This window comes from Montipora foliosa, chromosome 12 (assembly GCF_036669935.1).
Source record: "Montipora foliosa isolate CH-2021 chromosome 12, ASM3666993v2, whole genome shotgun sequence".
In the NCBI taxonomy this organism is placed as follows: Eukaryota; Metazoa; Cnidaria; class Anthozoa; order Scleractinia; family Acroporidae; genus Montipora; species Montipora foliosa.
Genome location: NC_090880.1, coordinates 35,330,417 through 35,348,251, shown reverse-complemented (window position 1 = coordinate 35,348,251; position 17,835 = coordinate 35,330,417). Strand labels below are relative to the sequence as shown.

The 17,835-nt window shown below is 40.4% G+C and overlaps 3 protein-coding genes across 4 annotated transcripts in view; 2 read left to right on the top strand and 1 right to left on the bottom strand.

The window, feature by feature from the left end:
- The window catches only part of LOC137978858 (uncharacterized), an 87,294-nt gene that overhangs the window by 7,522 nt on the left and 61,937 nt on the right, over nucleotides 1–17,835 (top strand). For both annotated transcript variants that reach the window (XM_068825970.1, XM_068825969.1), the window contains exon 2: nucleotides 11,188–11,369. The gene's annotated coding sequence lies outside the window, so the exon portion shown is untranslated. The remainder of the gene's footprint in view (nucleotides 1–11,187; nucleotides 11,370–17,835) is intronic.
- On the top strand, nucleotides 2,765–4,735 carry LOC137979832 (forkhead box protein G1-like). The gene is made up of 2 exons (XM_068827165.1): nucleotides 2,765–3,236; nucleotides 3,601–4,735. Exons 1-2 carry the CDS (start codon nucleotides 2,916–2,918, stop codon nucleotides 4,378–4,380), a joined length of 1,101 nt encoding a protein of 366 aa, XP_068683266.1. The 5' UTR covers nucleotides 2,765–2,915; the 3' UTR covers nucleotides 4,381–4,735.
- On the bottom strand, nucleotides 13,842–15,759 carry LOC137978851 (histamine N-methyltransferase-like). The gene has a single exon (XM_068825962.1). It carries the CDS (start codon nucleotides 15,639–15,641, stop codon nucleotides 14,718–14,720), a length of 924 nt encoding a protein of 307 aa, XP_068682063.1. The 5' UTR covers nucleotides 15,642–15,759; the 3' UTR covers nucleotides 13,842–14,717.

The following is a 17,835-nucleotide window of genomic DNA, read 5'->3' as shown; positions in this document are numbered from 1 at the left end:
TTTAAAGTAGTGTAATCGCGACCAGAAACCCTCTTGAAAGTTAACGTTTCTGCCAGTCTGTACGAGTAAATGCGTATTGCGGCACCCATCTCAGTTTCTCTTCTTATTAAAAAACAACACTTAAAGGGGCTAGGTCACGCTATTTTAGGTAATTTTGTTTAATTTTGTTAATTATGAGCTCTAAACGTCAAATTGGCAGAGCAAGAGTTTTTCATTTTCATAATCACGGCCACATAACAACTGAGAAGGATTTTCCAGCTTTGTAAATGACATTTTAATATAGACTGATGTAATTTTGTAAAACGGTAGGCCGACGTTTTTCAAATTTACCCAAATTCAATCCATTTCAATCCTCTCCAGTTTTGTCCATCCTTGTCCCTTCTTGGCTTCCCTGCGTTTTGTTAGAGATCTTCTATAGTTTTGAACAGTTGCTTTGATATTTTAGTTAATTCTATGACCATTCGATCAGTGCTGAAATTGCCTAAAATTGCGCGACCTAGCCCCTTTAATTGATTTAAGCTGATTTTTAGTTTCTCCAACTCGTTGAGCACTTTTACTCGGCTTTGTAACCTTAAGACTTAAATAAGTTATTAAAATTGTCATTATTATTATCATCATCATTATCATTAAAGGATATTTGTTTTTCACTTGATATCAGGGTCAAATCAGTGATGGTAACGAACGAAGACGATTTTAGTTGTCTTGTTTGTTTCACACACTTTTGAGTGAGATTCAAATCTTTTGGTTATTCTCTTCCGGTTTCTAAAAACCGCTGATTCTGTGGCCGTGGATCTGCGCCTCTGGGTTTGGGTAACGCTGAAGCAGCTTTTGGTGCGAGTGTAAAGACCGATGCGGGAATGACAGTCCTTTCCACAGCCGCTGCACTTGCAGTCACTGTCTTTTGGAGTTCCCCACTTCCATTCTGAGGTTTTGTTCAGGGTTCATTGCTCAAAGTCGAAGTTTATTGCTTTGATTGTGGACGACCATGCGATCTTTTTCCCGCATTGGCCAGTTCATCATATAGCAGGTCTTTGGCGATCCTGCTGCCATCTTTCAACCTGGAAACATGACCAAGCTAGATCAGGCGGCGCTGCCGTAAAAAGGTTTAGATGCTTGGTATTCCAACCGTAGCGAGGACCTCGCTGTTTGTTCGTCTTCACTTGATTTGCAATATGCGTCGGAGGTTGCGCAAGTGGAAAGTGTTGAGTTTTTTCCCTTGCTTTGAATATAAGGTCCATGATTCACTTCCAGTACGAGAGGGTGCTAAGAACGCATACTTTGTAATAGCAATCACAAATGATACCTTAATTTCTAATCACCATTTTATTTTCCGTCATCTACAGTGAAAAATGCGGCGAGGATAACTTATGCAGTTGAATGACTCCTAACTTGTTTTAATTTTTTACCTCACTGGACTTAAAAATCGATACTTTGGTCCTTTTGAATACTGTTGATCGTATTATAAGTTTGACCCTCATGGATCTATGTTAGGAAGGTTTAATCTCTTAGTTCCCTTTGCGTTAAAACTCGTCTTGATAAAATTGGAGTTTGAACTTAGAAATCCAGAGGTAAGAGGTACTAATCTTCTGGAACAGTATCTTTGTTCAGTTCTGTCATCAGGTTCTTTCCCTTATTTTTAAACTTTCTGGGTTTTCCCACGCTCAGAGATAGTTGATTCTACGGGTTCCCGTGTGGCCATGATTAGCAATAGCGAATGCCCAGTTGGAACTCTTGAGAACGCCAAAGAACTGGCCATTTCGCAAAACACATGGAGTTAGTTTATTTATCCGAACAATGAACTGACGAACAAAAGACGCACACTACTGTATCACGCCATTCGTGGCAGGAATTTTTGCCATTATAAGACAAAGCTCTGTGGCTAGTTCTTGCTAATAATGTCATTTGTGCAGTCTATTGAATTCTCAGTTTGCGTTCCGGCTGTTACAAACCTTGCTCTCTGCGAGACTGTCGCGCTAACAACATTCAATTTGTGGTCAGTTTCATCTGCGTTGTTTGTTCGTCGAAATAACACTGCCAAGCGGGAGTTAAATGGCCATTGCCTCGGTTCACTGTAAAGGTTAATTTTATGCGATTCGTTAATCACTTTTAAACTTCATTGGACGTTTTAGCGACATGCACTGGCTTGTTAAATTTAACCTGTGAATGCGATCATATTGAACTTATTTGAGGTTTCTTTGTTTTGTAAGCAGCGTGAAAGTTTATTATTTGTCGAACAAAATCATCTCCTAATTCAGTAATCAACCGGCTTGCAATTTCCCAAAACTTTGGATCATTGTACTCGAGCAGAAACCCTGATACATTTCTATGAAGCGAACACCACCGACAGAGAGGTAGAAAATACAAAGATAGAAAATACTGACGTTTAGATTTTCAAATAAAAGAACAAAAAGCTAACTTCTCTCTAACCGCGAATTATAACTTTCTTTGATTGAAGCCAGAATGGATTACTTATAGTTTTGAGTAAATTGTTTAATTTTTGTCCCCTGCGTGTAGGTGGAGCTAAAACGAGAAGTGAGCGAAAGTTATTGGTTACGATTCTAGCACCTCTTTGAATTCAACAATGCAACACAGATTATCAACACAAACATTGAGAACAATACCTAGCCGTGTTTGGCGACCTCGAGGGCTCTTTCATTTTGCGGTACTTTGTTTGCTGTGGTGAAATGTGATTGGCTCGCGTTGAAAATTGGTACACCACCGTATCAATTTCTGTGCCTTGTTAACAGCATACGGTGCATTTAACAGTACATCAAGAGGAGCGCAAATTCATCTCTCACTCGATAACTCAAACAAGTTACCGGTCATCGACAGCAGAGGCTCGTCGGTGCAATAGAGCCTCGAATCGGAAGTCCGTTTGGGACCGGAGAGCTAATTACATTTAAACCCAAACTTTTATGACGATGAAAGAGATCAGTAGCAAAGACCGTGACTACCAAGAACTGAACTTCGAAGAATCGGGCATTTCCACGGAAGAAAAAGATTTCCTTCCTAAACAAGGTGAGACGGTAGAGGAGAGTCGTTCGCCTAGAGTTGAACTTGCAAAACAAGAGATCCCTGCACTTGAAAAGGAAGAGATCAAGAATCAAGTCAAAGATGGTGATGAGAAGAAATACGAGAAGCCACCGTTTTCGTACAATGCTCTCATAATGATGGCTATTCGTGGATCAGCGGAGAAACGCTTGACGTTAAGTGGCATCTACGATTTCATTATGAAGGTAAGTATGGTAGTAAATGAACTTAATACTGCGCTTGTGGCTGACTTGTTCAGTGATTTATTTGTTAAATGAAAGATAGTTCTGGCAATGTTTGCGCTGAGTGCATCGTTCTACCAAAGACACCCTATCATGATGTTTAGCGGTAGCTGATAATTTGCAAGACCGGAAAAAATCCTAAATTGACTACATGTTGACATACTGTTGCGAATTACCGCTTTTTGAAAACTTTTATCTTAGCCCTATAAAACTTGCTAAGTTTAATTGTGTTAATTATACACATCAAGGTACAGCCTGTAAAAGTGTAAGTTGATTCAGACGGGATATGGTACCCATGTTTAAAATTGTTCACGTCTTCTTTCTGCAGAACTTTCCTTACTACCGAAACAACAAGCAAGGCTGGCAAAACTCCATAAGACACAATCTCTCGCTGAACAAGTGCTTCGTAAAGATTCCACGGCATTATGATGATCCCGGCAAAGGAAATTATTGGATGCTGGATCCAAGCGCGGACGATGTTGTAATAGGAGGGACAACTGGGAAGTTGAAAAGACGGAATCCGCCTTCCTCAAGAAGCCGGGTTGTGCTGAAACGCCAGCAGAGAATATCACCCATTCCAGGTTTCTCACTGGATCCCTCTCGCGGTCGGCTTTGGTCGGGTTTCTGGCCTCACTCGACATCCCTCTTTCCTGCATCGTTATCACCTCAACTGCGAGGACACGGTTTAATGACAATGAATTGTAGCTTGAATTGTGCTGGATCTTCGTTCTCTCATTCTTCCCCAGTTCTACCACACTTAACACCTAGCGCCAGGTGTCTCGTACCCTCATCACCAGACCTGCCACTGCCTGGACACTGCCACGGATTTGGACATCTGCAGCCCCCTTACTCGCAAACCAGCCCTTTCGTTCATGGTTTCAGTCATTCGTACTCTTCATTCGACACTTCTCAATGGCCGACGACGATTTCTTCGCCAGCATATTTGCCCGATAGAAACGTTGTTAACAGTGACTCTTGTTTTCAGGCCGCGTTCAGCTCACTTTCGAAATTCCCGTTTCCTTCACCTTCGAGGACAAGCTTTTCTTTCCTTAAGGACAACTCTTCTCCTTCTGTTTCATGTACACCTTTTCTATCTGATTGTAAATAATTGCTAAAGATACAACTGTAATATGAACGGATTTTACAATTACGGAAAGTAAATCAATGAGCCAGCATCCAGGGCTAGTTTGTCGTTATTAAGCAATTGATGCTGGCTGTGCCATATCCGCGAGACTTTAAAACTTAACTGCCCGAAAGCGAGATTTGTCCTGTAATGTTATTTTGGATTCACTATTTTATCTCCTCGATGAACTAAGTCTTTGACAATGATATTATTTAAACCACAGTCAGTTTTTATTCGTGTCAAATAGGTATAAATCACATGCTGGCATTGAACAGAAGAGAATTCGTGCAAACTTTGAGGACTTGCTTGTTGACACCTTGTCCTTGATTGTAACGCTACAACAAATAAATCTTTATGCCTTATTTAACTTTTCATGTAATTACGTTGTTTATATCGAGCCTTAAAGCTTTTATTTCTGGGTTGCCGAGGGGAAAATCATTATCGAGTGAACTCTGGGCTCAGTTGGTAGCATTGCTGGCTTGCGCATATGATAAGCTGACTATTTGATTTGAGCAAGACATGGCAGAGTTTCTGAACAATGAAACGTCGCATTCAATTAGTACGTATTATCGTTGCAACGTTTATTTGGTGTAATTCTCTCCATTTTCAACACTCTTCTAAGCTAAAACTATTTTAACACCATAGCAGAGTAAAACGGATTAAATTTGCTGGAACGATTATGCAGAAGTCAATTCACTCTCTATCCTTAATTCTAGGTGGATCGCTAATTGTTAAATCAATTAGCAAAAAGCACTCAATCAAGATTTTCAAGGGTGTAATTAACACCTTCGCATGTAATGTATGTATAAACTCTTTATTTCAAGTGATTACTCTAAAAGGTCTCTTCTACCACGCCGGTTTCACATGCAGCGATAAACCTCAGATTTCTCAGCTATGATTTGTAGTGACTGTTCTTTTAAATACAGTCCTGCAAGAAGTTTTACTCAAACAATTGCAAAAGGTTAAGTTTAGCGCTCGATTGAGATATCTGAGAGATCTCTCAGTTTCCGTGAACCACGTTAGAGTATGCTCTTTGGTACCCTGACAATAGCTCTGTGGTGAAAACATATAAGATCTTATAAGACCGCATTGACATGGTAATTTCATCTATGAGTGCTTTTTACACTCAAATCAATGGGTATAGCAAACAAGATAATGACTGGTATCCTGTTGTGTTCACTAGGACGGCCGAGTCCATTGTAAGATAGGCAGTGCATTCTTCAACCACTCCAGGGTGTGCATTGTTTGTGAAGTCCGTTATCATGTGTTGTGTAACATTAGGGTGGCTTATTTACGGCTGGCTTAAGGCCAACTACAGAGTGATTTTCCTAATTAATCGTTCCTACTGGCGTCTTTCTATTACATCGCTTTCCTCTTGTTTTCTGTTGACAAATAGCAAGAGTCACAGAAAAGTAAACAACTTGTACGCAGTGTGGTCCATTGGCTAGGGACAACAGTTGCGTGCTGATGCTCGATTTGACAAACGACTGAGACTACGAGTAGCTTCTAATTTCAGCGAGAGAGAAAGAAGCGAGATAAAGAAACGCCCACGCGAAATTTGGACGTCGCACCGCGGAATTTCTGGCGCTCCCCTCGCGACGTGCATCTTTCTAATTTCTCCCGCGCATGTATTTCTCCTGCTCAATACTCATTCGCTGAAGTGAGAGAGCGCCGAATGGATTTGTCTTAAGTGGTTGCGAATCGAACTCCTTGTATTGGCAATTGCAGTAGCCATCTCCCTCGTTCCAGTTGGGTTTATCAACATTGATATGCTTATTTAAATGCTCCTTTGTGTAAATGATCCCACAATCTTCACGCTTTAAATAACACTAATAAATAATTTTCAGTGCTTCTAGTCTGAGAGACAAGGTAATCTGTCAGAGTTAAGTAACCTTTGACTGGCGCAGTGTCACCTTTAAGTGTCGTTCTCTGGTCAAGAGCACCGTCGACGAATGAAAATGCCATAGCAATTAGCCGCGTGTGATTGAAGACCAAGCGTACACAGCAACTACGTAGAACCTATCTTCAAAATAGTAGACAAAACATGAGTTTTGAAAAGGCACTGTTGTCGTTATTATCTAGCGGTAATCTCTGGCATGGCTTTCTTGTTCTTTTTTTTTCTCATCACGAGTGTGTTTATCGGTTATGACAGCAAATTTTATTGTGTGTGAAAAACTAATGTTGCGGCAAAACCAAGTTGTTCAGGTCACCAAACTGTAATCAACTTTTTTTAATTTGCGCACGAAATGCACGAGAAACCATGTTAATCGAGGCTCGAGCACGTCATATTTGACAGAAAATTGTTCAAACGAAGAGTTGTTTAGAGTTATTCATTGTTTTTAATATCATTTTTGAAAATATGTGCCCCCTCATACAAAGGCGCGGGATCCCGCTGAATAACCGAGTTTCGTGAAATCACGGAAAATTGAAGGACCTTTCACAACGTCCTGTTTGCTGGCGTAAAGCTTTCGACTAAGTTAAATGACATATTGCCTACGCCTTTTAATATTTTGCCTTCTGTTTCCCGCCTCAAACATTCGGATTTTAACAATGTTGTGTTTTCTCTGTTTGTGGGATCGCTCAGCGGGGTGTGTGCTAAAACTGTCTATGGGAGAGAGATCTTGTCCCACGAAACAAAACAAACTATAATTTTGGGAAGGAAAGATAATTGTTAACGCCACAGGGTTTAGGTCATTGTAAAATTAACACTCACTTTTCTTCAGAGGACAGCAGGTGGACTTTCGGCACCAACTAGGATAATAACAGAACGAGAAAAATAGTGCTCTTTAAAATGCACGAGACTAGAACGTTTAGTAATAGTAACACTGACTATGTCACACTTGCGTCCAATCAACTTATGGTACTCAGAATTTTTCTCGAAGGCTCGGTGGAGCTACAGTATAACCGATTCCGTCTCTTTTGATGACAGCCGTTATTGAGCTTTCGTCCAAAGCTAACTGTGAAACGACAGCTTGCCTGAATATTTTTGCTTGCATGAGCACTGAGCCCTGTCCAAAAAAAAATGAATCTGTAGTACAAACTGATTTTAGACATCCGAAGTGACACGAAAACTGAAGACATTATTTTCTAGTAATCAAACATCAGGGCAACGACAGTCAAGCATGTCTTTCTGGCTATGATTTAATAACATCACAGTAAATTAGAGAAAGTAATCAAAGAATTTTGAGAACTCAAACGGAAAAAAATAATTGTGTCTTCCCGTCGGTTTGGAGGCACTTCGGCTGGTGGAATACGTTTCCTGACCGCTGAAATCATGGGGGAAAACGTTTTCTCTCACTATTTTAATAAAGTGCCATCAACGCTATTTTCCGTTTTGGCCCACTGAAAACACACGTGCATAATTATAAACAATATTTAACTAAGCTAAACGACATTCGAGGCAGTTTTGTTGCACACTTTCTTACTAAACTCAGTTTAAAAGCCTATACAAATATCATTGGTCCAATTTGAAAGTCAAGGTTAAGAACTTTTTCCAACTTGTTTTATATTATTTCCGTTCCCTAGCTGTTCTTTCAAACAACTTCTGAGATCCCCGTCTCTCACTAAGATTCTTTTGGGACTAATGCCATACATACTTGTAACCCGTATTCCATATGTTTATTCACATTTTATTGTCTTGTGCAGTAATCGTGCTTCTATATCTTTCTGTGGTTGTATACTAGTAATGTTTAACCATAAGCTGTTTATTCATTTACAGAAGTGAATGACATTATTTGTCCTTTATGACCTACCTTCCATCTTTCTTTTTTATTCTAAAGTATAGTGAAATAATTCTAACACGTCTTAACAACATTGCAATTAAAGAACCTAAGAAGGGTTGATTTAAATTCAACACCTGTCGGGAGTTAATCCTTCGTATTCATGCAAACTTTGGCTTAATCCATATAAGTAGGTCTTTGATTTATTGTTCGTCGTTTTTACATTCTCGATCCTTGTTAAGCTCACAGTGTTTAAAGTACTTGTTATCCTTGAGACAAAGAAGTGGTATTACGTTTACTAAACGGAAGTCATTATCTTCTTTTCCACTTCAACAAAAATATTGTCATTCTAATTCTTCTTTGGAGTTGTCAATAAATAAAAGATTTCTCTTTCCAGACTTTTGATTCTTGTTCAATTCATCCCTACCTGACAATCTTTTTTACAAACTCGGTTTGTATCCTTGCCCAACACATTCAGTGGTTACATGAATTTCAACTTATTATAAATGCAAAACGGATGCCTTTTTCGCTCTTCTCGTGGAATATTTTCCAAGATGCTTTAATAATATTTCTTTTACATTAGTCATATGCAGCTTTGTATAAGACCGTTTTTCATTTGTGCCAACATGTGTTGCCCAAATACAGTATCAAGCTAAAGAAGATTTAGATAATGCCTCGTAAAAGAAATAATACCAGCGTTAACATTTACCGATGTAAATATTCGTCTATATTGGGAGGCCAGGGATTCATTAATCACTCACTGAAAAACTATGTCCCCATTAACCCATCGAGATCCAAACCGGCCGAAACCGGCCAGACTTAATATTTTACTCTGTCTAACGCCAGAGTATTTTACTCGTCAATGGGGAACCCCTGGGAGTCAATGGGTTAATGCAATTAAATTTAACACAATGCAAGCCTAGTTCTACCTTAGTACCATGTATTACCAAAAAACAGTTTTACAGCTGTGTGGAACCTTTTTGACTCGCAAATCGTGTTTAGCTCAGGTTGCTTTTAGCCTAAAATAACACCCTTCGCTTTCTTATGAGGTACCATTATTTCTGACCTGGTCTGCAGCTGTGGCCTAAGCAGGTGTTTTGTCGTTTAGTGTTTCGCCTACGCTACGCGATCCAGTGAATGGCTAATGACAATAGCACGTGATACCAGCTTCCTCCTCGCCCAATTTCATTTTCGATTTTAAATTGATGAATAGCAGCTTCAGGAGACAAAGCTGAAGTGGGCTCCAAATCAAGATTTTGACGTGTATTCCTATCCTCTTTAGCCTTCTTAAACATTATTGTCTTGTGTATGTCCCTTGCTAATTGGTTTTAATTGCCGCTTTGGGGAATATAGTTGAAGCTCTCTAACAAAACGTTTTTAAAGCCGTAACCACATGCGATCCACGTTTTCAGCCCTGTTATTTTTGTGGCTCTGTGCTTTGGTAACAGTTCGAATCTGCAGCTCTTTGCATTATATGGTATACCGACATGAAACATTCTCATTGTCATTTTTTGCCACAGTTTAAATTATAATGCTTTATTTTAAGAGAGACTCTCCCAAAATATTTTAGTTGCAGCACGATACGTTTTTTTTGGAATCACAATCCAATGATGGGAAGATCCCTTCAGGTCTATTCATTAAGCTGATTCAAAAAACTGCTCAGAGGGACTAACACTTGTAATTTAATACAAGAGTTAAGTATTCAGTCTAAGAAAGAGGATGATTTGGATTATTTTCTTAAATGAATTGTACGATTTAAACAGTTATAATTAATACCTTTTTTCTTGTACAGACCAATGAGGAAACGAAAGGCAGAGCTCTCGTTAAGAAGACCCCAGTCCAAACAAGCGTCCTGTTGTTTTTTCTTGCCAAGCCAACATCTCATCGTATGCCAGACGCCCTCTGACTGGTCGAAACACTAAAACAGAAGAACACTATAGGAGTGAAATAAAACGAAAAGAAATTGCTTTTGTAGGGCGCTAAGTTGCACGGTGACACCTGCGGTGGTTTCTTGTTCGCACTTTTCAATCCGGATCGTAATCCCACATGGAAGCTTAAGCTATGAATGAGTAATTCACTTGGTATCAAACCAACGTAATAGAGCTGCATGGGCGGCAACCCGCATTTTTCGCGGGAAGTTGCACAGCCAGCGTACTGTATTTGACAGTGCGTTTTAGTGAAACAAGCAAAATCTTTGAAGACAACGAAAAAACATGTCGTACAACTTGGGAAGGAAAGAGAGAGAAGAAAATCAGGAAGGAGGCGACGAGTAAGCGATTGTGAAAGTGAAAGAGAGCGACTGAGAGCACGAGAAAACAGAGCAAGAAGGAGCCCGAATAAAGAAAATCATTTTAAAAATTTTCAACCTCGGTTAATGCAGCATTTCTCGTGCTCTGATTGGTTTACTCAATCTCGGTTATCAGCTCCTATACCTTAGTTTGATCCTATATGGCTAATGATTGCGCTAAGCGTTGCCAAGTTAAAACTATTTTCGCCGGAAAGCGAAATTTCTCTCTGAAGCAAAAAAAAAAAAAACGGTTTTTGTGAATAGTTTGAATCAATTCCGACGTTTAGAAGTACGCGAAAAGGTTAGAAGTGTTTTTGTGATGAGCCTGCGTCTGTCTGATCTTCATCAAGTTTTTCGCGATTTCGCTGTGACTTTCTCTCTTTTTCGCTGGTGTTTCGTACTTCCAAAATTTTGGAGTTTAAGGAATTTAATAAAACAATTATTCCATTCGCGCTTGTTGGATATGAGACTGGTTATAGCCAACTCAGCGGTACGCGCTCCCTTGGCTATTTACCGTCTCATATCCAAAGCGCGCTAATGGAATAATTGTTAATTATATCGACGAATGAAGAGAAACTATATTGACGAGCAGGGGAAAAAAAACAAACACTAACACGATAAAAAAAAGGAAAAATACTGGTGACGACAAACGGCGAAAAGACAAAATTGACTAACTTATAGAAATGAGCAGGCCTGACTGGTCAAATAGTAAGACTACTTATGATAATGATAGAGCGCCTATGTAAGCACTAATCAATATACAACATTTTATGTTTGGATTCTCAGTGAATAGCTGGAGCGAGTGACAACAGCGGGTAGAGACGGACTTATGATCGACAACAAAATCTTAAGGGAGACGTCTCCAGTGGCAATTGCCAAGCTGTGACGCAAGTTGGCCACCGTACTTACCTCCAGATACCAGATACGTGTACATGATGTTCAAGACGACTCAAGACAAGTTATTTCAGGTACAAGCAAACTCGCATTATCAGTTTTTATCACAATCTTAACTTACAAGAGTGCTGCAAAAAGTGGAGGCTATTGCGAACTTGGCTCTCGAGCCTTTGATTAAACTGCGGAAAAGAAAATAAGTGAGGTACGTTTTTAATTGGGATGTGGGGGGGGGGGGGGGAGACTGGGGCTCCAGAGGGAGGGTCATCCCTAAAAACATTCGACCCTTAGGGAGGGTCAAGCCTTTTTTTCACAGTTCAGGTACCACACTAATGTCATTTTTTCGTATTTTAAAGCTTCGTACCAGCCCCTTCCTATTAAACGAGAACTTGAAATTACTCAAGACTTCTGTTAAACAGCAGTTTTATTACACTCAATTCATTTACTCTTTCTGTCTTTCTTTTTTCTTTTTTTCTTTTTTATATTTCTTTGTTCTGCCATGGCACACGTAACTGTCTCGGAGGACCCGTGTTCTCTTTCGGGTCCACCGCCGTCGGTAGGTGTTGCTGACAGTGGAAATCATGAAGCTTGTCATAGTCAGGGAAGGGTCATAGAGTTGCTGATGGCGGTGAACCAGTGCATACGTTTTCTTTACAAAAATCGCTTAGTTCGCCTTTTCGCTCTTGCATAGCACAACATTTTCCTAAATTCGAAATGAAGTTCTCCCTTTTCACAGTGATCCTGTTCAAATGCCTCGAGCTTTGCAAATAACCAGGCCCAGGCACTGAACTCTTGTGATTACTTGGAGCTGTCTAGTGCTGCCTGAAATAATCAAGGTTGTAGAAAAACAAGCTTTCAGGTTGTTCCACTAAATATGCTGAAATGAAACTTTGTGGTGCTGGCGAATCTTCTGTTGTAAGACACACTTTCTCTGCAACAGCCCAAACGTTCTTTTTCATGACCTTTTTACTGTGAGCTTGGAGTTCAGAAGCCGAAAGATTGCGAACCTCCTTTGGCGATAACCCACGAAGAGGCTCATATATCTGCCACTTTAAACCTCCTCCATCACAGAGGGCATCACTAATGCATTCCTTGAGCCGTTCTGCTTCGTTTGTCCCGAGTTCTTTCGTGCCCTGTGAATTTTAAGTACTTTACGGTGCCATAAATTCTTGCCTTCTCGAGCATGCGCAATCTGCATTCTGCACTTGATACGCCCACCCCAGAGCCTACACCAGTCAGCTCAAGCAATTGCGGATACACAGGTAAGGCTTCATGACAGTTCTCAAGCGCCGGTTCAGTTTATGGCCGTCTTTAATGCTTTACCAATGACACCTTTCATTTCATGTTCAGCCTTGCTGATGCTCTCTATAAGGGACTGGCGCTAGCAGCGTTTAGTACGTCGTGTCCGAGTACCCTTTCAGTAGCATCTCCATGTTCAGTTTGGTCCCACTGCTTTGCTGTCGTTGTAAGCTTCTTCTTTAAAGAGCTCAAAGGGAGGTCTTCGTACTTCCTGTAAGGACAATCTTCGCTTTCAGTCACTGATTTAATGCCAGCCTCTGTGGTAGGATCCACATAATAAAAGACGCAGTCATGAACTCTAGCACACATCCCACGAAGTTGCTCTGAGTATTTTGCATTGTCCGTGAATTGAGAAAAGATCTTCTGCTTCATGTAGACCTGGATTTTCCCATCTAAGTCGCATACTATTAGACGCCCAGGTAGAAGCAGTGGTAGGTACGTAAGCTTTTCGTTCCACTACCACGATGCTGTCATCTCTTTGGGTAATTAGTCGTTTATTATCTTCCACAATATCGGTCTTTTTGCTGATGAATCTAAATGCAGATGTGGTTACGTAAACTGCGCATTTTCCACGATCAATCCTCGCGAATCCTTGCCCATGCTGCCAGAACGAGGTTACAGACAATGCCCACTGCACTCAATAATATATACATCACGTGCCCAAAAATACCAGACAAAAGGTGACCGAAAATAATTGTAGGACAATAAAAAATTAAAGCATAGTAATGGGGAGTGTCACAGGTTTTTGTTTTGTCTGAGAAGGGGTCCATGTGTTTCCCAGGTAAGGAAAAGGAGAGGGCCGCGAAGTTTTTCACAACAAAAATAAAAAATTCCTTAACCCCTACCCTCCCCCCCCCCCCCCCCCCAATTAAAAATGTACCTTTCCTTATAAGCGAACACTTTTTTTCCAGAACAATAATCCACTAAATTGAGATGTCGCATAGACCGGATGCATGTGATAATTACAATCACTGGCCTCGTTTGAAATGCTTGAGAGCGAGGCTACGAAGTCTAATTAGCACATAAACAAAAGAACATATTTTTGGCCACCATTTAGACATTCGGTCTATGCGTTTTTTTAAAATTTGGATCGGTCGGTCGGAGTAAGAAAAGAAAACAACAATAAAAGTTTGCTGAAAAACAAAAACGGTTTTAAGCTGCAAGGAGAGTCGAGTGGCAGAGGGAAGAAAAGAGTAGAGGGTTGGTGGCATATTTTCTTCCCACGGAAAGAGAAAGCTTCTGTGGTGGAAGAGTGTCATGTTTACTGTAGGTTGAAGTTTAGAACGAAAAATAAATATGTACGTGCAAAACCATTGTTCACATTTCAGATTTAAAAGTTGAAAATGTTTTTTACTAAGACATTACCTTTCCTCATATAGTTTTTTTAAACTAAAAAATATGTCGGTCGGGCGACAATGCTGAAACGAAGAAATATGGGGGCGGTCTTATTTTCTGGTATCCCTTTTGACGAACAATAGACATAAAATATTTGAAATTTAAAATTGAAGTTAAATATAATTACAGTTCTATTGCTAAAAATATACAATAGGGACGTTTATACGACAGAAAATAAGCCGCGACTTACTCTGGCCGCGGCTTATATAAGACGCGAACACCCCGTATAAATGGTACAAAATCAACGTTCACGGCTTTCTCAAGCCGCGGCGTATCCTAGCCTGGGAGTTTATACTCGTATAAAGAGTTCCTTTCGCGTATTACGTACGCCGCGGCCAGAGTAAGCCGCGGCTTATTTTCTCTCGTATAAACGGCCCTAATGTTCGCCTTTTGTGACTGACTAAAACAAAAGAAGTAGTCTACAAGAAAAAAAGAATCTAATTTAATCCCTAAAAGTTCTTCGTTGACGTCAATGGTTGCGGTTGCATTTGGAGTTAATAAATCAAGTTCTATTGTTCAGTGTTTCCCAAGGGATTCAAAACACCAGAGAGTTGACACTAGAGTATTGTCAACACTGGTGTTACACTGTGTTTCTGTCAAGTGTGACTGCAACTAGTAGAAGGTGGTCCGTAGTAAACAACACGAAATTTTATTGCTTTCTTGCATCGCAAATTTGCTTCCTAGGGTACGTCCGGTGTCCAGATTCGGGTCAGTTTCCAATCTTTTAAATGTCACTTTATGATTACTACAGCTGCCATTTCGGCTTTCAGCAATTTGCCTTTCGTTCCATCCGAGATAATAAACTCGCCGAAGAAATTCTTGACTTCTTCAATCAATTCCTTGTCGGCGGTTGCTCGGAAGTCTTTCTGGTGTGTCAGGAAGTCAAATAACCGGTCGCCTTGTTCCGATGGTTCTCGAAAGCAAAGGGTCACATCGATAAAGAAGTCCTGTTTGATGACGTCAAAGGTCCAGCCTTTTTTAGCGGCTATCTTGGCAAGGCCGTTTTGCGTGTAGATAACCATATCTTCCGATCCGAACGTCAGTTTTCCCTTAAACCTCTCTTGCACCTTGTCAAAGTACGAGTTCTCGACTTGGACAAGACAGAATATGGCGCCTCTTTCACCCAACTGCTCGTCAAAGCACGTGCAGAGCGCTTCTTCCGCATCCATGTAGTAAATACTGTGGACAAAATGGATGAAATCAAAGCTGGGCCACGTCCTCTTGTCTTGGGAGTCACACTTTCTCTTGTAGTCTTGAAAAGTCGTTTGCTGCCATTCGAACGAGAGCTGAGCCAATTCTGTCAGTGAACTTGGCAGAGATGCAACCGATGCTTTGAATTTCTCCAAAAGAAAAGAGCTCGGCTCAACCACCAAACTATGAATAGCAGGCTTCTTTCCATGAGTTCCGCTGGCCTTGAGCTGATTAGCAATGAATTGCACGATCAGTAGGTCCATTTCGCCTTTGCCACTACCAACTCCTAAGACATTGAATGGTTTGTTTACGTCTAGAGGCGCAATTTTCTCGAGCGCTAGCCTCGTACCATCTTGCACGCACTTGACGATGGATTGTCTGGCCGTAGAGTTGCCCAGAAACGATTTGAAAGCTTTCTCGTAGGCTTCGTACGACTGAGATAAAGATATCCTTTTCTGAGACATGTTGGTGATCGATGAACAGACACGAGGCAATTTGCGTATATTTGTTAGTGTTACTGTCACGAATGGCACGATAGCTATGCATGTTTTGTTATCTATGAGAGGTCAACCCGCGAGTGTGATCCACAAAAAATAAGCCTCTTTTATATTGTTATCCCTAAAGTGGTTTGTTTTCTAAACAAAGAACGTTTACTGCACATTTTAAAGGCTTAACAGGGCTTAAGAGAGACTGATTGAAAACACGAACATGACTAAGTTGTTTTGACGCCTCAGGCAAATGCAAAGAAGCATGAAATTCTATGAATTTGCGATGTCATCACTCGGGACAGACCAGTTGACATACTTGATCACAAAATCAAAATTCCGACATTCAAGATTCAATTTCGCGAGGCCAAAGTTCATTGCGATATGCTTACAAAAAGTAAATAAAAGTTTCACTGAAAAGGATGGATTATAAATTTCCGGCACCCAGCCGGTGCTTGAAGTACCTTGTAGCATGAAATTGTTCAATGGATTCGAATTGTTCAATTCAATTTTCATTGTGTAAATACCAAGGTCACCCTTTATCCACACAGCTTTAAGTTGTTATGACAGTTGTGGTGTTTTTGGTCTATTTTTCTGACGTGTCGAAATTAGATGTAAACATAGACAAAAAACAGAGCACGAAATATCTTTGACTGTTCACTGTTATCGCAGTCAGGAACTATCAAGTCAAGAAATCAGGCATAGCTCAGTGAACACGTTAGTTGGCATTAAATGCGCTGATCGAAATGATTTTCACAAGAACATTGTGTGTATCGGTCCGTCTTTACTTTCATTTCTTCTAGACTTCCATTTCCATTCACCCCAGTTTTTTAGTTTTGAAAACAGTCTTAAACTTCTCAAACTGTTGACTTTACCCCAAAGTGGAATTTTTGGGATTTAGAATACACTCAAAGCGACTTGGAGGTAATATACCGCCCCTTTGGAATGCTGTTCACAAAAAAAAAAACGAACAACAAATATGTTTATGTTAAGGGACGGTGCCTACTATTGTTATTGCGCATACGTTCTGGGCATCTCGAGATGCTTGGATTTCCTGTGGGTGGTGCTTATTATTAATCCAGGGATATTTTTGCGCGGTTCAAAACTATGCGGAGCAAGCAGAACTTAGCAAGTGCTCTTGGTATCCAAAAAGAAAACTGGGGACAACCAAGCATTTTTCAGAGATAATTAAGCTTCAATTTGGAAAAGAACGCCATACATTGCTTTGTATTTTAAAGTTTTGTACAAATGTTGTTGATTAATTATCTTCAAAAAATGCGTGGTTACCCCTCATTTTCTTTTTGGATTTCAATAACACTCGCTAAGATCTGCTTTTTCCGCATATTCAGTAAACGGCGCAAAAATATCTTTGACTTAGTAGGCACCTCCCTTAGGACGCTCGAAAGGGTTTTCAGCTGAGCGCGCGCGCGTAAAGGCGGCGAAATACGAGATACAAAAAACCCTAAACTTGGCGCGCAACATTGTTTCGTTGCAAGTTTGGGTCGATGTCTCCCGTTTTTCACCTTGCATGATCAACTTGTCGCGTAACAAAAACATTTGTTGCGGGTTGAAGAAAGTTGTTGCGAAAAGTAGAGCGCGGGTCTACTCTGAGCAACAAATTTTGGCTTTGTTGCTCGTTTTTCATCAAGCTCACAACTTGTCGCGCAACAGATGTGCTCGTGTACTAGCAAATCAACCAATCAGCGCCCTGCATTTCTTCAACCAACATTTATTGCGGGTCAAGTTGATCACGCAAGGTGAAAAACGCGAAACATCGACCAAAACTTGAAACGAAACAATGTTGCGCGACAAGTTGAGGGTTTTTGTATCTCGTCTTTCGCCGCCTTAAGCCACACACGAAAACTTTGTCTTCTTTCGTCAGCTCATGAATCAAAATGAGTGACCGGAGATAATAAACTTTACCGCTAATTTCGCACACATTTCTTCTAGTTCTTATATAGATGGAATATAAACATACATCTCCTATTCACGAAAACTACGAAAATTTTGCTGGCCTGTAGCTCCGCTCGCGCGCTAACTCGAATAAGCGTAAATGCTGATCTTGTAACCACCTCATTTTTCCAGATTTTGCAACTTCACTCGTTTATATCTCTGCCTCCGGATGGTAATTTTTTTCATGTTAATTAGGTTACGACAGTATTCAGACTAGAAG

Excerpts from the sequence above, each read along its gene's own strand:
- LOC137979832 (XM_068827165.1), top strand. The coding sequence starts at position 2,916 with ATGACGATGAAAGAGATCAGTAGCAAAGACCGTGACTACCAAGAACTG. Across the intron at positions 3,237-3,600 it reads TCTACGATTTCATTATGAAG|AACTTTCCTTACTACCGAAA; the intron begins GTAAGTATGGTA and ends TTCTTTCTGCAG.
- LOC137978851 (XM_068825962.1), bottom strand. The coding sequence starts at position 15,641 with ATGTCTCAGAAAAGGATATCTTTATCTCAGTCGTACGAAGCCTACGAG.